The sequence below is a fragment of the Oncorhynchus tshawytscha genome, linkage group LG14 (genome assembly GCF_018296145.1).
Source record: "Oncorhynchus tshawytscha isolate Ot180627B linkage group LG14, Otsh_v2.0, whole genome shotgun sequence".
Taxonomy (NCBI): Eukaryota; Metazoa; Chordata; class Actinopteri; order Salmoniformes; family Salmonidae; genus Oncorhynchus; species Oncorhynchus tshawytscha.
In genome coordinates, this window is record NC_056442.1 from 953812 (window position 1) to 976345 (window position 22534).

The 22534-nt window shown below is 47.5% G+C and overlaps 1 protein-coding gene across 19 annotated transcripts in view; it reads right to left on the reverse strand.

Annotated features, from left to right (window-relative positions):
- Positions 1-1130: 1130 nt before the first annotated feature.
- LOC112238013 (peripheral plasma membrane protein CASK-like) overlaps positions 1131-22534 on the reverse strand; it is a 63319-nt gene continuing 41915 nt past the window's right edge. For 7 of the 19 annotated variants that reach the window (XM_042296685.1, XM_042296687.1, XM_042296684.1 and 4 more), the window contains 17 exons: positions 22185-22306; positions 21887-21964; positions 21630-21710; positions 19968-20156; positions 19813-19891; positions 19653-19738; positions 19406-19510; positions 19245-19313; positions 19123-19158; positions 12679-12717; positions 12050-12246; positions 11271-11386; positions 10172-10252; positions 7419-7499; positions 4146-4348; positions 3340-3444; positions 1131-2942 (listed from right to left, as the gene is read on the reverse strand). In XM_042296685.1, coding sequence (XP_042152619.1) covers positions 2766-2942; positions 3340-3444; positions 4146-4348; positions 7419-7499; positions 10172-10252; positions 11271-11386; positions 12050-12246; positions 12679-12717; positions 19123-19158; positions 19245-19313; positions 19406-19510; positions 19653-19738; positions 19813-19891; positions 19968-20156; positions 21630-21710; positions 21887-21964; positions 22185-22306 — 1844 coding nt within the window. In that variant the 3' untranslated portion in view covers positions 1131-2765. The remainder of the gene's footprint in view (positions 2943-3339; positions 3445-4145; positions 4349-7418; positions 7500-10171; positions 10253-11270; positions 11387-12049; positions 12247-12678; positions 12718-19122; positions 19159-19244; positions 19314-19405; positions 19511-19652; positions 19739-19812; positions 19892-19967; positions 20157-21629; positions 21711-21886; positions 21965-22184; positions 22307-22534) is intronic. The other 12 variants (XM_042296695.1, XM_042296693.1, XM_042296701.1 and 9 more) reach the window with 10 other exon arrangements.

The window sequence follows — 22534 nt, forward strand, 5'->3', positions numbered from 1 at the left end:
CAAGGCCATCATGTAAATGTTACTCATAGACGGAGCGCACCAAAAACCCCACATGGATTAGTGTCCTCAATCCCTTTTTAATTTCTGCCTTGCGGGCTCAGTCTCCTTGAGACGGGAGCTCTGAATCAGTAAATATAAACACGGTTTATTAGGGCTTCATGACTTACCATTAGTAAGCTCCTTTGTCATTCGGTCAGTCCTATGAATGCATTCATCAAACGAGAGACTACAGAGGTTGTGTGTTTGGGTTCATGTAGTTACCTACATCACTTGTTTACAAGCAAATTGAAGGCCTTTTTGTATGGGATGTCAATGTGAATCTGCAGTATGTCCATGGACACAGATAGTCTGATTGTATACCCAACAAAACATCTAACCACAATAAAAAGACTGAACGTGCTTTCACCATCATGATCCATGTCATTATTTAGGGCCAGAACTGTACCCATTACATCATCTCTGAACTACACCATTTTCCAGCAGCTAGGCCTAGGGGGTTATCTGGACAGGGCCATGGACTTCCCTAGTATTCCAGAACCATGGACAAAGCATTACATTTGAACTTGGACTAGAGAAAGCCATCTTAAGTCCGCAAGCTATTTAAAGTATTTTAAGGGTTCGATCACAGCTCATTATTTGATAGGGTCAGAAGACAAATGGAAATCGGGTGACATATGTTTAGGTCTTGCCTCACAAATCCCGGGCTGTGATCAGGAGTCCCATCGGGCGGCACACAATTAGCCCAGCGTCGCCCGGTTTAGGGAGGGTTTGGCCGAGGTAGGCCGTCATTGTAAATAAGAATTTGTTCTTAACTGACCTGCCTAGTTAAATAAAGGTAAAATAAATAAATACATAAATAATCTGACAGTACAGATAGACTGCCATCTAGTGGACAATGTCTGACAGTACAGAAAGACTGCATTCTAGTGGACAATGTCTGACAGGACAGAGACTGACATCTTGTGGTCAATGGAAGCACTTGCATGACCATAATGTTCAGTATAAGCAGACTACTGCATTGCATCACACACACAACCACCCATCCACACCTATTGCCACAGTCCACACATAGGGCCAAACCCGTCCACACGCACACACAGTAGAGGTGTACACTAGAGACTTTAGGGACTTATGAGACAGAACCCAAAGGCAGTTTACTTTGACAACACTTAAAATGAAATATATTTTTTACAAAACAGAAAAAGAACAACATTTCATACCGAAGAGCTGCTTGTCATTTGCAGAGGGAACTTTACACAGGTCTTAAAATGGTAACACTTTACTCCAGGCAGAGAGACATAACCCCTACATAACACACTGTCAGAAGCATGACAAAGCAGTTTCTTTTTTTATGCTACAACAGTTCAGACAGGCACTACGCCCTTTTTACGACAGTGCTCATAAGGCGCTATGTCATGTCACCGCAAGTAAAGTGTTATAAAGAGTTTGTCACAATGAGCTCTTTTAGTATTATTATTATACACACACTGGCTCTTGGCATCACTCATATGACTTACGAACCACTGAAACATTTACACACCATAAAAATGCATCTCCTTCCATTGAACTTAAAACAGTAATACTCTTTTAAGACGACACAGTTCTGAAATGGCGGACCTATAGGATTGGACGTCCCACTCCGTATCCCCTCCCATTCCCACAACATATCAAATAGGGACCATTTACATACACGGCTCACTCTTATGGGCCTGCAGGACTGGGGGGGGTGCATAGGAGTCAGAGTCTTCTGCCCCAGCCGCATGCATGGTGACCGCGTTGGATTGTTGTTTTCTTCCCTCCTCCTGTCCGTTCATCCAGATAAGAGGGATGCCCTCTGGCTTGGACACCCGTGCTTTGGCGATGACCAAGCACACGCTCTGACCGAGGAGAATCATCGCTTTACAGAGAGAAAGAGAGAGAGAAAGAAACAGAGGGGGGGGAGAGCACCTGTTCTCTCCATTGTGCAAACTGAGATGTAAACAAACAGGGTATGTAGTGAATGAAGAGACTTCAGGGGGTGCTCCTTCAACGATTTGATTGACAGATACAGGGACCTATGAAATAAATAAAAGGAAAGGGATAGGGGGAGGGGTGTTCACTGTGCTTTTCTATCCGCCCAATAGGACGTGGTGTCACTGCGGCAGCGGCGACCGTGCGAGAGGGACCTCCGCTGTCTCTGAGGGGCGGAGCACGAAGAGTATGAGGCGGCCAATAGGAGTAAGGGGTCAGGGGGTCACACGGCAAGCTTCCGACTGACGACCATAGGAAATGCCTTATACAAGGAAAACAGCAACAAACACCCATCACCGTGTGTCACATCTGTCCTCCTCACTATCTCGCCTCAGACAGCTGTCGCTGTAACGATACAAAAAGAAATAAGGTAGAAAATGCCCCTCCCCCTCCCTTTCATTCAACTCTAAGAACAGGACCATATTCATAATTTTTATATTATATATATATATGTATGTATATGTATATATATACACACACACAACGATGTGCCTTTGAGGCAGTCAGTAAGGAGTGGAGAGGAAGACGACAGAAGTCACTGTTTTTCTTCAGGAGGACTGACTGAGGTTTCAGAGGCGGTATCAGTCCTTTTTCCTTCATCCACACGGTTTTCACAGAGATGTTCCACAGAGATGTTCCACAGAGATGTTCCACAGAGATGTTCCACAGAGATGCATTGTAAAAGAAAACCGGGGTTTGTTGGGGAATGGGGGACGACAGTCAGAGTTTGGTGTTGGTTGGTCTGGGTTCAGGGGTTAATAAACCCAGGACACAGGAACCCACTGAGCGGTGGTACACACCAGGTTCACAGCCTCCTCCAGCAGACGGATGGTGTCGTCGATCTCGTTGTTGATGACGGTCTGGTCGAAGTAATGGGCGTAGGTCTTCTGGAGGCCCTCGGACTCCTTCTGCAGCCGCTGGAGGGAGTCATCCTAAAGGGAGGAGGAGAGGGAAGAAAGAGTCAGAATAACAGGGGAAGAAACTACCCTCCTTCCAGGGATTGTGGGAAGGGTCGAGTCACACAATGGAAAAAAATATGAAATGGGACTCTGGGAGGATCTTAGTATACTCAAAAACAAACCATTTACACACAAACACAATACACACACCTATAAAAGGAGTGTATATGAGCTAACCTACTTGTACATATCCAGTACTTACAGGCAGTTTCCTGCACCACTTGGGAAGCTTGGGTGCAAGGAGAAAGGCATGCCAAAGAAAAATCAACAGGAATGCAGACAGGACACAGGCAGTGGGATGGACTTTCACCACAGCAAAAACACAACCCAAAACATGACGGACACAGTAGCAGTGTGTTTTGGCCCTAACCTCGTTCATTCCAGGGGTGATGGTGGGAGCTGCGATGAACACAACGTAAGGGGCAAACTCAGCCGTCCTCAACACCTTGAGTGCCTGAAGAGAAACAAGAGATGACTGACAGAAAACTGACTAGTGAGCTACATTTAAAAACTCTCCACAGTATTAATAAACAGGAAGTGTATATTCAACTGGCAGAACAAAAACTGAAGAGATGAAGGTTAGGTTTAAGAGAGAGGGTTAGGTTAGAGTTAATGTTTGAGTTAAGGTCAGGTATATTTAGGTTAAGGGAAAGGCATAAAAGTTAACATTAGATCAGCATTCCACCATCACTGATTTTCTGCCGGTGGAATATATACTGCTTAATATATACTGGACACACCCCCCACCTCAGACAGACAACCCCACCCACCCCCCACCTCAGACAGACAACCCCACCCACCCCCACCTCAGACAGACAACCCCACACACCCCACCTCACAGACAGACCCCACCCACCCCCAGCTCAGACAGACAACACCACACACAGACAACCCCGCCCGCCCGCCCACCCACCCCCCCCACACACACAGACAACCCCACCCATCCCCACCTCACACACAGACAACCCCACCTCACACACAGACAACCCCACCCGCCCGCCCACACACAGACAACCCCACCCACCCCCATCCCCCATCCCCACCTCACACACAGACAACCCCGCCCGCCCACCCAACCCCACCCCACACACAGACAACCCCACCCAACCCTACCTCACACACAGACAACCCCACACACAGACAAACCCTGCCCGCCCATCCCCACCTCACACCTACCTGTGGTTCCACATCCAGTATGGAGATCATACCCTGCTGGTGGATCTGGCGGATGGTCTCTAGCCGCGTGCCGTACATGGCGTCCTCGTGACTACCGTACTCCAGGTAGTCATTGTTACTGATGTCCTGCATCATCTGGTCATGTGTCACAAAGTAGTAGTTCTTCCCATTCTCCTCGTCCTTCTTTGGAGGTCTGGTTGTGTCTGTGGGGAGGGAGAGAGAGAGGGAAAGGGAGGGAGAGAGGGGGAATGGGAGAGAGAGAGGGGGAATGGGAGGAGAGAGGGGGAATGGGAGGGAGAGAGGGGAATGGGAGGGAGAGAGGGGGAATGGGAGGGAGAGAGGGGGAATGGGAGGGAGAGAGGGAAAGACAGGGAGAGAGGGAAAGGGAGGGAGAGAGGGGGAATGGGAGGGAGAGAGGGGGAATGGGAGAGAGAGAGAGGGGGAATGGGAGGGAGAGAGCGGGAAAGGGAGGGAGAGAGGGGGAATGGGAGAGAGAGAGGGAAAGACAGGGAGAGAGAGGGAAAGGGAGGGAGAGAGGGGGAATGGGAGGGAGAGAGAGGGAATGGGAGGGAGAGAGCGGGGGAAAGGGAGGGAGAGAGGGGGAATGGGAGGGAGAGAGAGAGAGAGGGAAAGGGAGGGAGAGAGAGGGAAAGGGAGGGAGAGAGGGGGAATGGGAGGGAGAGAGGGGGAATGGGAGGGAGAGAGAGAGGGAAAGGGGGAGCGAAAGAGGGAAAGGGGGGGAGAGAATTAGGGAGGGGTAAGTGATAGAACCTGAATGGAGGTTCCTACACTCAAGTCTTCTCTTAGTACATAGATGTCCATGTAGGGGTGGTAGTAGTGGTATTAGTGGTGGTGGTGGTAGTAGTGGTGGTGGTGGTAGTAGCGGTGGCGGTGGTATTAGTGGTGGTAGTAGCGGTGGTAGCAGTGGTGGTAGTGGCAGTAGTAGCGGTAGTAGTGGTTGTGGTAGTAGCAGTAGTAGCGGTAGCAGTGGTGGTGGTAGTAGTGGTAGTGGTGGTGGTAGTAGCGGTAGTGGTGGTAGTAGCGGTAGTAGTGGTGGTAGTAGTTGTCGTAGCGGTAGTAGTGGTGGTAGTGGTGGTAGTAGTTGTGGTAGTGGTAGTAGCTGTAGTAGTGGTGGTAGTAGTTGTGGTAGTGGTAGTAGCGGTAGTAGTGGTGGTAGTGGTAGTAGTTGTAGTAGCGGTGGTAGTGGTAGTAGCGGTGGTAGTGGTAGTAGCGGTGGTAGTAGTAGTAGCAGTGGTAGTAGTGGCAGTAGCGGTGGTAGTAGTGGTAGTAATATTAGCAGTGGTAGTAGCGGCAGTAGCGGTGGTAGTAGTGGCAGTAGCGGTGGTAGTAGTGGCAGTAGCGGTGGTAGTGGTGGCAGTAGTGGTAGTAGTGGTAGTAGCGGTGGTAGTAGTGGTAGTAGCGGTGGCAGTAGTGGTAGTAGTGGCAGTAGCGGTGGCAGTAGTGGTAGTAGTGGCAGTAGTGGTAGTAGCGGTGGCAGTAGTGGTGGTAGGAGTGGTAGTAGCGGTGGTGGTAGTAGTAGTAGCGGTGGTAGTGGTGGTAGCGGTAGTAGTAGTGGTAGCAATGGTGGTAGCAGTAGTGGTAGTGGTAGTAGTGGTGGTAGTAGTAGTAGTGGTGGTAGTAGTGGTGGTAGTAGTAGTGGTAGTGGTAGTAGTGGTGGTAGTAGTAGTAGTGGTAGTAGTAGCGGTAGTAGCGGTGGTAGGAGTGGTAGTAGCGGTGGTGGTAGTAGTAGTAGCGGTGGTAGTGGTGGTAGCGGTAGTAGTGGTAGTAGTGGTGGTAGTAGTAGTAGTGGTGGTGGTAGTAGTAGTGGTAGTAGTAGTAGTGGTAGTAGTAGTAGTAGTAGTAGTAGTGGTAGTAGTGGTAGTAGTAGCGGTAGTAGCGGTGGTAGTGGTAGTAGCGGTGGTAGTGGTAGTGGTGGTGGTGGTAGTGGTGGTAGTAGTAGTAGTGGTGGTAGTGGTAGTAGTAGTAGTAGTAGTAGTAGTGGTGGTAGTAGTAGTAGTAGTAGTAGTGGTGGTAGTAACAGTGGTAGTGGTAGAAAGGGAGGGAGAGAGAGGGGAAAGGGAGGGAGAGAGGGGAATGGGAGGGAGAGAGGGGGAATGGGAGGGAGAGAGAGAGGGAAAGGGGGGAGCGAAAGAGGGAAAGGGGGGGAGAGAATTAGGGAGGGGTAAGTGATAGAACCTGAATGGAGGTTCCTACACTCAAGTCTTCTCTTAGTACATAGATGTCCATGTAGGGGTGGTAGTAGTGGTAGTAGTGGTATTAGTGGTGGTGGTGGTAGTAGTGGTGGTGGTGGTAGTAGCGGTGGCGGTGGTATTAGTGGTGGTAGTAGCGGTGGTAGCAGTGGAGGTAGTGGCAGTAGTAGCGGTAGTAGTGGTTGTGGTAGTAGCAGTAGTAGCGGTAGCAGTGGTGGTGGTAGTAGTGGTAGTGGTGGTGGTAGTAGCGGTAGTGGTAGTAGTGGTGGTAGTAGTTGTCGTAGCGGTAGTAGTGGTGGTAGTGGTGGTAGTAGTTGTGGTAGTGGTAGTAGCAGTAGTAGTGGTGGTAGTAGTTGTGGTAGTGGTAGTAGCGTGGTAGTAGTGGTGGTAGTGGTAGTAGTTGTAGTAGCGGTGGTAGTGGTAGTAGCGGTGGTAGTGGTAGTAGCGGTGGTAGTAGTAGTAGCAGTGGTAGTAGTGGCAGTAGCGGTGGTAGTAGTGGTAGTAATATTAGCAGTGGTAGTAGCGGCAGTAGCGGTGGTAGTAGTGGTAGTAGCGGTGGTAGTAGTGGCAGTAGCGGTGGTAGTGGTGGCAGTAGTGGTAGTAGTGGTAGTAGCGGTGGTAGTAGTGGTAGTAGCGGTGGCAGTAGTGGCAGTAGTGGCAGTAGCGGTGGCAGTAGTGGTAGTAGTGGTAGTAGTGGCAGTAGTGGTAGTAGCGGTGGCAGTAGTGGTAGTAGCGGTGGTAGGAGTGGTAGTAGTAGTAGCGGTGGTAGTGGTGGTAGCGGTAGTAGTAGTGGTAGTAGTGGTGGTAGTAGTAGTAGTGGTGGTGGTAGTAGTAGTGGTAGTAGTAGTAGTGGTAGTAGTAGTAGTAGTAGTAGTAGTGGTAGTAGTAGTGGTAGTAGTGGTAGTAGTGGTAGTAGTGGTAGTGGTGGTGGTGGTAGTAGTAGTAGTGGTGGTAGTAGTAGTAGTAGTAGTAGTGGTGGTAGTAGTAGTAGTAGTAGTAGTAGTAGTGGTGGTAGTAACAGTGGTAGTGGTAGTAACAGTGGTAGTGGTAGTAGGTCTCTTACGAGGAATGGGGTAGGCAAATCGGTCTGGGTGCTTAGTGATGAGCGTGTTCTTGATGTGCCTCCTGCCAACTCCATGGGCCCCTGGGAAGAGAGACACACATTTGACAATGAGACAGAGACGTTAAATAATGTGTTGTCAACTGTTCCCCTTTAGTTAACACTAGAGGCCGAACGATTTATCGGAATGGCTGATTAATTAGGGACAATTTCAAGATTTCATAACAATCGGAAATCGGTATTTTTGGACACCGATTTGGCCGATTATTATTATTATTACACCTTTATTTAACTAGGCAAGTCAGTTAATAAGAACACATTCTTATTTTCAATGACGGCCTAGGAACAGTGGGTTAACTGCCTTGTTCCGGGGCAGAAAGACAGATTTTTACCTTGTCAACTCGGGTATTCGTTTTTGCAACATTCAGGTTACTAGTCCAACGCTCTAACCACCTGCCTTACATTGCACTCCACGAGGAGCCTGCATGGCAGGCTGACTACCTGTTACGCGAGGGCAGCAAGAAGCCAAGGTAAGTTGCTAGCTAGCATTAAACTTATAAAAAACAATCATCCTTCACATAATCACTAGTTAACTACACATGGTTGATGATATTACTAGTTTATCTAGCGTGTCCTGCATTGCATATAATCGATGCGGTGCCTGTTAATTTCTCATCGATTCACAGCCTACTTCACCAAACGGTGAGGATTTAGCACTGTCGTTGCACCAAACCTAACCATAAACATCAATGCCTTTCTTGAAAATCAATACACAAGTATATATTTTTTAAACCTGCATATTTAGTTAATATTGCCTGCTAACATGAATTTCTTATAACTAGGGAAATTCTCTTGCGTTCTGTGCAAGCAGTCAGGGTATATGCAGCAGTTTGGGCCGCCTGGCTCGTTGCGAACTGTGTGAAGTCCATTTATTTCTAACAAAGGCCGTAATTAATTTACCAGAATTGTACATAATTCTGACATAACATTGAAGGTTGTACAATGTAATAGCAATATTTAGACTTAGGGATGCTACCCATTAGATAAAATACGGAATGGTTCCGTATTGTGGTAGTAGAATCAGAATTATTTAGGTAACATTGATAAATATGTTTTTATCAATTTTCATAAGTATGCTTATGTGGGAAAAAGTTACTTGGGCCCCAGAGAGGGGAGAGGTCAGGCTTGTCTTCATATGTAAACGTATCTTTTAAACCATGTGAAGGGAACCAATTATCTCTTGGCTCCACAATGTCTGTGTGCCAGTCACTCCCTACTTTTCCCATTGGGGAGAGGAGGATGGCAGTGTCTGGAACCATTGTATGTTCCCTCTGAGGTTGCCCTTATCTTGACCTAGAGGCTCACTCTTCTCTCCCTGAGCTTGTCCAGGAGGGATTGTATTTTTGATGGGAGTGTCTAGAATTGACAATTGATATATGCCATTGGATGAGGTAATGTTTTGGTTCTAAGTGGTACCAAGAACGAGATAAGAACTTTGGTTTAGGAGACCAAACTGAACGATAATTTATAGCCAATGCTGTCTGGCTATGTGTGTCTTGGCTATAAATGATACTAGGAACTGTTTTGTAAGCACACTCAGAGAATTAATTTATGGACACTGAATTGATCTGAGAGTCACAGGGCTATGGTGAAGCTCATATAATTAAAGATGGACTTTATGATAACTCTGACTTGTGTGTGGTTTGCTCTCTCATGATTTGGTAATACAGGACATTTCCATGGTAGTATTTCACTGAAAGAATAAACGTTTTGTTTTCGAAATGATCATTTCTGGATTTGACCATATTAATGACCTAAGGCTCGTATTTCTGTGTGTTATTATGTTATAATTAAGTCTATGATTTGATATTTGATAAAGCAGTCTGACTGAGCAATGGTAGGCAGCAGCAGGCTCGTAAGCATTCATTCAAACAGCACTTTCGTGCATTAGCCAGCAGCTCTTCACAATGCTTCAAGCATTGAGCTGTTTATGACTTCAAGCCTATCAACTCCTGATATTAGGCTGGTGTAACCGATGTGAAATGGCTAGCTAGTTAGCGGGGTGCGCGCTAATAGCGTTTCAATCGGTGACGTCACTCGCTCTGAGACTTGGAGTGGTTGTTCCCCTTGCTCTGCAAGGGACGCGGATTTTGTGGAGCGATGGGTAAACGATGCTTCGAGGGTGGCTGTTGTCGATGTGTTCCTGGTTCGAGCCCAGGTAGGGTCGAGGAGAGGGACGGAAGCTATACTGTTACACTGGCAATACTAAAGTGTTTATAAGAATATCCAATAGTCAAAGGTATATGAAATACAAATGGTATAGAGGGAAATAGTCCTATGATTCCAATAATAACTAACTTCTTACCTGGGAATATTGAAGACTCATGTTAAAAGGAACCACCAGCTTTCATATGTTCTCATGTTCTGAGCAAGGAACTTAAACGTTAGCTTTTTTACATGGCACATATTGCACTTTTACTTTCTTCTCCAACACTTTGTTTTTGCATTATTTAAACCAAATTGAACATATTTATGAGGCTAAATTGATTTTATTGATGTATTATATTAAGTTAAAATAAGTGTTCATTCAGTATTGTTGTAATTGTCATTATTAGAAATAAATACAATTTTAAAAATTGGCCGATTAAATCAATATCGGCTTTTTTTGGGTCCTCCAATAATCGGTATCGGTGTTGAAAAATCATAATCGGTCGACCTCTAGTTAATACTACCTAAGAACCATCCGTCTAACGTACCCAACAAAACAAGCGTTTTCCTCTTGAATGCAGGCAGTTTCACCACCTCTTCATACGTGACCAGGTCTAGTTGGTCAAACACTGAAACAGAGAAGGTGAAAGGCATTAGAGATGTTCACTGAGAGCCATAGGAATGATGGAACACAGACACAATGGAAGTGGGTCGTCTGTAGTGCACAGCACAGGAAGGTGAATCAAATGAATGGCTTAAATAAAGAATGGATCGCTGAAAAAAGTTTACTGATAACAGTGTGAAAAAGATTGCGATTTGTTTTTGCCATCTAAAGGGCCTACGTGTGATTGGAATTATTTTACATCACAAGTTCAATACTTCAGGTCTGTGAGAGAAGGACAAACCAGGACACATAAAACCCAAAACGAGGAAGAACAAATGAAACAGCGAGACAGAAGTTCAAACTGTGGACTGACGTCAAACAAGGAAAATAGCGTGAATAAAGTTGAGGATCGAGGGAGAGAAACGGAGGAGTGCATCATTCAGAGTTACTTACATGCAGCCAAGCCATTTGGGTAAGAGACGCATGAAAGATGGACAGAACAGAGGGAAGGAGGGAGGGGAGGGTTAATAGAAGAAAAGGTAAATTAAAAACATTACAGTACATAGCTTGGACTCGGGAGGCCAGGTTGTTAATGGCAGGAGCGTTAGACATGTAACATTGAGTCAACATTGAGACAACGTTTAGAGAGGAGCTCTTTGAGGGAGGAAAGGGGCCTGTTCTGGGGGAAGAGCATGCAGCATTAGTCAGATTCAGTTGGAAACCATTCCACAGACAGTACAGTAGTAAGCTAAGCATTTAGCTCTACAGACCGGGAATGTTTTTATTATACAATAAGAAAAATACTCAATTCAGAATTGAGACTATATTTTGGCCAGTGAATAAAGCTGCAAGAGAATATCTGGGATATAACATCTGAATGCATCATACAATATAAAATACAATGGAAACATCTGGAACACTTGGAATATCTTATAGCCAACATGTCAAGCCAAACACTTTTACACACACGGTTCCACAGAATAAAGAATTGGTTTCTGATTGTATTATTAAAACATGCTGTGTGTGTGTGTGTGTGTGTGTACCTGCGTTGTGCTTGGCCAGGTACTTGTCTTTGTACTGTTTCTTCTTCTTCCCAAACCAGGTACAGCTGGCCTGCTGCTCCTGCTTAGTCTTCTCCATGGCTATGCACGCCACACGCCTGGGGGGATAAAGATACTTCACTGATTATTATAGTTATTTTAATTAACGGCCCTCAAAACCAAAGACCAGGGATTGAGTCAAATTTCTGCTTAACATTTGGGAAAAGCACTGCATATTTTTCTATGAGGATTTTTTGCAATTCTTGCATTGTAATTTCAATCCACTTCCTGAATTGGAAATGGAATTGGAACGGAAGCACCAACCCTGCTGGGTTTTACAGTATGGGTTCCATGGGTTCTGTCTAGAGGTCGGCCGATTAATCGGAATGGCCGATTAATTTTATACCTTTATTTAACTAGGCAAGTCAGTTAAGAACACATTCTTATTTTCAATGACGACGGTGGGTTAACTGCCTCGTTCAGGGGCAGAAAGGACAGATTTGTACCTTGTCAGCTCGGGGGTTCGAACTTGCAACCTTCCGGTTACCAGTCCAACTCTCTAACCACGAGGCTACCCTGCCGCCCCAGATTATCTGACTGAGCATACAAGTATCTGACGGTGGTGGTAGGCAGAAGCAGGCGCGTAAACATTCATTCAAACAGCACTTTCTTTTTCTTTTTTTAAATCGTCCGATTAAATCAGTATTGGCTTTTTTGGTCCTCCAATAATCGGTATCGGCGTTGAAAAATCATAATCGGTCGACCTCTAGTTCTGTCCTCACCACTCCTGTAGTTCTGGTGACGGTATGAGCCCTGCGGTTCCGTTCTTAGTGTTCTCCAGCTTGCCCTGCCACCAGTTGTGGTCGTCCTTACTGATGATCTGGATGATGTCACCCACCCGGAAGCGGATCCCGGCCTCCTTACAGGGAATGAGGTCATCCTTGGCGGGGTCGTACTCAAACTGGGCACGCACGTAGATCTGAGGGAGGAAACCGAGGAATGTGATTGGTTAGGCCCGCTGATCTGGGAGAGAATAGGGGGACTGATTGATCAAGCTGGAGGTATGGAGGAAAGAGGTGATTTTGATTGATCAAGCTCCTAACGAGAGCTGTACGGGACACTGATTGGTCGAAATGGCCACAATCGACAAAGTAAACAAGAAGCAAAGAGGCGGAGGAGAGAAGAAGAAGAGTCGGGCGAAAAAGAGAAAGCAAATAAGGCAACATCAAAGAAAGCTTTACCATTTTAATCGTTCTGTTTGCCCCCGATTGGCTACATCTTACGCGCAAACGACCAACCATTTTAATGGAGGGGGATTATGGACGCCAGCTAATGTTGAATCTACAAGAGCTACAATGAGGGACATACTGCATGGGATCTACTGCTACTTGGATCCACTGAGAGATCTTACCTTGATGGACATTTTGTCCTTGATGACAGGTCTGGAGATCTAGGGGGTTGAGAGCATCACACACACATCATGCAGTAGAAATCATACGGGACATCGACAAAGGAGGTGAGAGTGAGTAGGACGGGCTACGACAGGGAGACAGGCTACGACAGGGAGACAGGCTACGACAGGGAGACAGGCTACGACAGGGAGACAGGCTACGACAGGGAGACAGGCTACGACAGGCAGACAGGCTACGGGAGACAGGGAGACAGGCTACGACAGGGAGACAGGCTACGACAGGGAGACAGGCTACGACAGGGAGACAGGCTACGACAGGGAGACAGGCTACGACAGGGAGACAGGCTACGACAGAGAGACAGGCTACGACAGGGAGACTTTGCAATGAGGCCCTTTATCTACTTCTCCACAGTCATGGATATCATATGAAGGAAGTTGGAGGTATTTATGTCAGCCAATGCTAACTAGCGTTAGCGCAATGACGAAGTCTAAAGTCAATGCACTAACACTTGTTAGCAACTGCACTAGAGCTAGTTAGCAACTTCCTTCAAACTGCATGCAGAGACATACAAATGGTATCCACAAGTTCCACTGATTCTGGGGAAGTAGATAAAGGGCTTCATTGCCAAAATCACAAAGTATCCCTTTAATACATGCAGGGGTTATTTAAGATGACATGGATCCAAATTATGTTTAACACATACACAGATTTATACACACGCACAGACACACACACACACACGCAGGCGTGTGTACACACACACACACACACACCACACACACCCACACACAGACGTGTACACACACACACACAGACGTACACACACACACACAGACGTACACACACACACACACACAGACGTACACACACACAGACATACACACACACACACACACACAGACATACACACACACACAGACATACACACACACACACAGACGTACACACACACACACACACACACACACACACACACACACACACACACACACACACACGTACACACACACGCACAGACGTACACACACACAGACGTACACACACACAGACGTACACACACACACAGACGTACACACACACATGCACACAGACGTACAGACACGCAGAGACGTACACACACACGCACAGACGTACACACAGACGCACACACGTACACACACAGACGTACACACACACACACAGACGTACACACACACACACAGACGTACACACACACACACACACAGACGTACACACACACACACACACACACACACAGACGTACACACACACACACACACACACACACACACACACGTACACACACACACACACACACACGACGTACGCACACACACACACACACACGACGTACGCACACACGTACACACACACACACGACGTACACACACACGTACGTACACACACACACACGTACACACACACACGTACGTACACACACGTACGCACACACGTACGTACGCACACACGTACGTACGCACACACGTACGTACGCACACACGTACGTACGCACACACGTACGTACGCACACACGTACGTACGCACACACGTACGTACGCACACACGTACGTACACACACGTACGTACGCACACACAGAAGTACGCACACACAGAAGTACGCACACACAGACGTACACACACACACAGACACACACAGACGCAGACGTACACACACACACACACGCAGACGGACACACACACACACACACACACACACACACACACACACACACACACACACACGCACACACACACACGTACACACACACACAGACGTACACACACACACACAGACGTACACACAGACGCACACAAACACACAGACGTACACACACACACAGACGTACACACACACACAGACGTACACACACACACAGACGTACACACACACACAGACGTACACACACACACACAGACGTACACACACACACACACAGACGGACACACACACGCAGACGGACACACACACACGCAGACGGACACACACACACGCAGACGGACACACACACACGCACACACACGTACACACACACACGTACACACACGTACACACACACACACAGACGTACACACACGTACACACACACACAGACGTACACACACAGACGTACACACAGACGTACAGACACACAGACGTACACACACACAGACGTACACACACACAGACGTACACACACACAGACGTACACACACACACAGACGTACACACACACAGACGTACACACACACAGACGTACACACACACAGACGCACACAGACGTACACACACACGCAGACGGACACACACACACACGCAGACGGACACACACACACGCACACACACGTACACACACACACACAGACGTACACACACGTACACACACACACAGACGTACACACACAGACGTACACACACACACAGACGTACAGACACACAGACGTACAGACACACAGACGTACAGACACACAGACGTACAGACACACAGACGTACAGACACACAGACGTACAGACACACAGACGTACGTACACACACACAGACGTACAGACACACACAGACGTACGCACACACACACACACAGACGCAGCACGCACACACGTACGCACGCACACACGTACGCACACACACGTACGCACACACACACAGACGTACACACAGACGCACACACACACAGACGTACACACACACACAGACGTACACACACAGACGTACACACACACACAGACGTACACACACACACAGACGTACACACACACACAGACGTACACACACACACACAGACGTACACACACACAGACGTACACACACACACACAGACGGACACACACACGCAGACGGACACACACACACGCAGACGGACACACACACACGCAGACGGACACACACACGTACGCACACACACGTACGCACACACACGTACGCACACACACACACAGACGTACACACAGACGCACACACACACACACGTACACAGACGCACACACACACACACGTACACACACACACAGACTTACACACACGTACACACACACACAGACGTACACACACACACAGACGTACACACACACACACAGACGTACACACACACACAGACGTACACACACACAGACGTACACACACACACAGACGTACACACACACACACACAGACGTACACACACACAGACGTACACACACACACACATACACACACACACACAGACGTACACACACACAGACGTACACACACACAGACACACACACACAGACGTACACACACAGACGTACACACACACGCAGACGGACACACACACACAGACGTACGCACACACACGTACACACACGTACACACACGTACACACACACAGACGTACACACACGTACACACACACAGACGCACACACAGACGTACACACACACACAGACGTACACACACAGACGTACACACACACACAGACGTACACACACACACAGACGTACACACACAGACGTACACGCACACAGACGTACACACACACACAGACGTACACACACAGACGTACACACGTACACACAGACGTACACACACACACAGACGTACACACAGACGTACACACACACGTACACACACACACAGACGTACACACACACAGACGTACACACACACAGACGTACACACACACACACGCAGACGGACACACACACACGCACACACACGTACACACACACACAGACGTACACACACGTACACACACACAGACGCACACACAGACGTACACACACACACAGACGTACACACACAGACGTACACACACACACACAGACGTACAGACACACACAGACGTACAGACACACAGACGTACAGACACACAGACGCACACACACACACACGACGTACAGACACACACAGACGACGTACGCACACACGACGTACGCACACACACAGACGTACGCACGAACACACGTACGCACGCACACACGTACGCACGCACACACGTACGCACACACGTACGCACACACACACGTACGCACACACAGACGTACGCACACACACAGACGTACACACACACACACAGACGTACACACACACACAGACGTACACACACACACAGACGTACACACACACACAGACGTACACACACACACAGACGTACACACACACACAGACGTACACACACACACAGACGTACACACACACACAGACGTACACACACACACAGACGTACACACACACACAGACGTACACACACACACACACACACACACACACAGACGTACAGACACACAGACACACACAGACAGACGTACACACACACACACACGTACGCACACACACACAGACGTACGCACACACACACACACACACGTACGCACACGCACACATACGTACACACACACACAGACGTACGCACACACGTACGCACACACACAGACGTACGCACACACACAGACGTACGCACACACACACACACGACACACACACACACAGACGTACGCACACACACAGACGTACACACACACAGACGTACGCACACACACAGACGTACGCACACACACAGACGTACGCACACACAGACGTACGCACACACACAGACGTACGCACACACACAGACGTACGCACACACACAGACGTACACACACACACGTACAGACACACGCAGACGTACACACACACACACGTACACACACACACAGACGTACACACAGACGTACACACAGACGTACACACAGACGTACACAGACGTACACAGACGTACACACACACACAGACGTACACACACGTACACACACACAGAGACGTACACACACACACGTACACACAGACGTACACACACACACAGACGTACACACACACACAGACGTACAGACACACACAGACGTACACACACACAGACGTACACACACAGACGTACACACACACAGACGTACACACACACACACGTACACACACACACACACGTACACACACACACACACACGTACACACACACACACACACACAGTACGTACACACACACACAGACGACGTACACACACACGTACACACACACAGAGACGTACACACACACACGTACACACAGACGTACACACACACACAGACGTACACACACACACACACGTACACACACACGTACACACACAGACGTACACACACACACAGACGTACACACACAGACGTACACACACACACAGACGTACACACACACACACGCACACACACACACGTACACACACAGACGTACACACACACACACAGACGTACACACACACGCAGACGGACACACACACACGCAGACGGACACACACACACGCACACACACGTACACACACACACAGACGTACACACACGTACACACACACAGACGCACACACAGACGTACACACACACACAGACGTACACACAGACGTACACACACACAGACGTACACACACAGACGTACAGACACACAGACGTACAGACACACAGACGTACACACACAGACGTACAGACACACAGACGTACGCACACACAGACGTACACACACACAGACGTACGCACACACACACAGTACGCACGCACACACACGTACGCACACACACACGCACACGCACGCACACACACAGACGCACGCACACAGACGTACGCACACACAGACGTACGCACACACAGACGTACACACACACACACACACAGACGTACACACACACACAGACGTACACACACACACACACACACAGACGTACACACACACACAGACGTACACACACACACAGACGTACACACACACACAGACGTACACACACACACACACAGACGTACAGACACACAGACACACACAGACGTACGCACACACACAGACGTACACACACACACAGACGTACGCACACACACACACACGACGTACGCACACACACACACACACAGACGTACGCACACACACAGACGTACGCACACACACAGACGTACGCACACACACAGACGTACGCACACACACAGACGTACGCACACACAGACGTACGCACACACACGTACGCACACACACAGACGTACGCACACACACAGACGTACACACACAGACGTACGTACACACACAGACGTACGACACACACACAGACACACACACAGACGTACGCACACACACAGACGTACACACAGACGTACACACAGACGTACACACACACACAGACGTACACACACACACACACACACGTACACACACACAGACGTACACACACAGACGTACACACACACACACACAGACGTACACACACACACAGACGTACACACACACACAGACGTACACACACACACAGACGTACACGTACACACACAGACGTACACACACACACGTACACACACACACAGACGTACACACGTACACACAGACGTACACACGTACACACAGACGTACACACACACAAAAACAAGCAAATGGTGTCCCTGGTCTAGACAAAGCCATGTGAGAGGAGGAGTCAGACATCAGAGAAGAGAGGGAGTGGAGGAGTCAGGGAAGTCTATAGCTCTCACCTGTCGTCCTTTAGGCTGGATGGTAGAGGGCAGATCCTACAAGCACACACAGAGTTAACACACATCTAATACAGCACTATAGATTCATCTGACAGAAGCGATATCGAGCCACAGCTCCTCACCAGGATGGAGCTAGTGACACTAGCATGGCCGTTCGCTGGCGACTGTCTGGATAGGTCGGGGGACTCTTTCTGCAGACACACATGAACAAAAAAACGTGAAAAACATACCAACAAAAAATGACTTATACCTGAAGAATAGAACGCTTCTTTACCTCATTTACCTGATTTTCTAGAGACACAAGAGAATCGGTCCATACCTCACAAGACATGGACTGTGACCGGTAGCTGGGTACGATCTTAAAGGTAACACTCCCTCGCATTTCCCTCTGTGGGGACACAACATTATCATCAAATGATCACAACCAATAAGAGCCTTCCACTGATACACACGTACTGTAGTACTGTGTAAAGACAAAACTAGCTGATTGGACAATGGTGAGAACGAGAGAATCTGATTGGACAACACACCAGCATCTTCTGCAGCTGTTCTACAGTCTGATTGGCAACGCTGATCCCGTTGATCTCTCTGATCTCATCGCCGACATGCAGCGTACCTACAAGAAGACAGAGGGTGAATGTGGGTCTGTTTGTGGTCAGGTGTACGGCATATTCCAAAAGTGTACTGTACCTTGTCTGTGGATCATTCCTCCGTGCATGATACGGGCCACGATGCAGTGGTTCAGATCGTTCATCTTCAGAGTGATGCCCTGAAGAGGTCATGGGTGAAAGGTCAAATAGGAAGACTCAGTAAATGTGTGTGGTCGGTGTTTGTGTGTGTCGTACCATAGGTTCGTCAGTGTTCTTCTGGAACTGAACCAGGCGTACTCGAGTCACGTTCTCCAGGTCCATGTCCCCGTTGGTGCTCTCGGGAGAGTCTCCGTTCAGGTAGGGTGAGGTGGGCGGGGGGGTCACCCTCAGAGCCTCGTCACTGTACACCTCATGGGCCACCACGTCATGGGTCTGGAGCAAGGCCTACACACACACACAATAAGACACACCCTCACACAGACACCTACAGCAGACAATGAGTGTGTAATATGGCCTTTTAAACAACAGGGGGCGCACAAGGCACGAACTCAACGAACTCACCCTGTATTATTGGTCACACTTGGCTTATTGTAAGTGTGTAACAGTGTTAGCTGGTTTCTACTTAAGACGTATTTGCTTGGTCTTCCTTAATGAAACATGAGTGACTAAAGGACTGGGTAAACTACTATGGGTCTACACAAAAACACTTGTATCCAGATGGGATATACGTTCTTTTTATTTTTTATCTTGGTCACCAGGGAAGGGGGACCCCCCTTCTTTATATCCAGGCCACTGTGTCAGTCTGTAGGCTGAGCGAAAAGCAGAGGGCTCTAGCGTTGAGATGTCAGTACAGAAACACCCTGTGGGTCAGAGACTAAGGTAAGAGGATGGAGAACCAAACACAACTTAGCTTTAAAAAGGTGCACTATGCACAAATCATTTCCTGGTTGCTAAAGTTTGAATAGTTCGCCTAATTTCAGTTTATGTGACAAAACAAGAAAGTCTGGTTTGGAGAATCATTGTACCATCTAAACCACTGAAATATATTTTCAATATCCAAAAATGGCTGTTTGAAGCTGGTGTAAAAAAACTAAAGTAAAAGATGCAAACACGAAACTTCAGAATTGGAAGCATAGAAATAGTGCACATAGAACAGATGTAGCGCTTCTTAGACTTGCTTTCAATGAGAATGACAGATCGATAACTAACATTTCTATGTGAATTTGGTCAGGTCGCCCAAAAGTGACATATTTCAGCTTAAACTGTAACAGACAAGCACAGAATCTTCTGCCATTGAAATCCTTGGGGCCACCAAATCATTTTTTAGGGTCGCCTAAGTCCAAATACACATTTGTGATGGAAAAAGTTCAGACTAAAAACAGATAAAGTATTTAGAAAAGGTAATGCACCAATATATTTTTACATTATAGTCTTTGAGAACAACTGATCACCAAAATAAAAGCTAGATAGTCAGGAAGAATGGAATATTCCAAAAACAATTAATTTAGCAGTATAGATGTTATGTTTGAGTAAAATAACCCAGCATCAGCCATGGCAAAAAACATAGAATTGCAGGAAATTGGCTTTAAAATGCAAAACTCTGTCTACTTGACACCAGAGATGAGATGAAGAGAGAATAGAGAGAGAAAGATTAGGAAAAGCAGAGGGAGCTTTTTTATTCTGTTCTTTTGTTGGCAGTAACAGCTAGGGCTGGGTGGGCGGAGCAGGATGTCTGCAGCCTCACTAGCCCCACCCATAACCCTGGCTGCTACACCTGACAGCCCCTCCCCTCAGTTTTGCTAATCTAACAGATTACTCCCTCTCTACCTGGGGTCTATAGTGGACAAACTAAGGAGCTTGACCCAGTCATGATCATTTGTTTATACACGCACACAGAGAGAGATGGAGATGGCCCACCATGAAGTGTGGCTGTGTGAGGATCCTCCGGAGTTCCTTGGCCTCCATGTTGTCGGGGTAACAGGAGATTGTCTCCAGTACCTACAGGATAAGAGGAGGGAGAGGAAGTACAATATCATATAAGAGCATCAACACTTAATACAAAACATTAATAAACCCACAAACACTAACCAAAACAACAAGATAAAGTATTTAACAAGCGCTAGTCCCAGAAGAAAAGAGGTGTCCCACCTTGATGTCGTGACCAGGCCACTCACCTCTTTGGCTCTCTGTACTCCATCACTGGGAGGGTTCCTGATCTGAGGAGACGACCTGGTGTTGATCTGGTCATAGAGCTGCAACACCAGGGGAAGACAGCCATTATTATTCACTCATCTTTTACATATCCCTCCTCACATACCACTTTTTGTATTAAATGTTGCTTTAGAAATAAAATGCATTTTCATTCCCAAACAATTTTCCCAATGAATAATGTGGTGTGTCTGAGCTCTTTACTTGTGTCAAAGTGCCACCTAGTGGACTTGACATGAACCTGCGTGTGTGTAGCCCACTCACGTCCAGCAGTGTGTGTAGGTGTTGGTCCTGGAAGACGCTGTGTAAGAAGTCCAGATCTTTCTCACTGCAGTCGGTCAGAGCATGAATCTCCTCCAGGCTGTCCAGCACCTGGGATACTGCCCCTACACACACACACACACACACACAGGTTATAACATATACACACGCAAACACACACCAATTATGAGTAGCCAGTACCATAAAAACACAAATATTTCAATTTAACACACACAAAAAACACACAACAAGGACAAATACATTTACACACACACAGAGACACCACAGACACCGCACACACACACACACGAGACACCGCACACACACACACACGAGACACCGCACACACACAC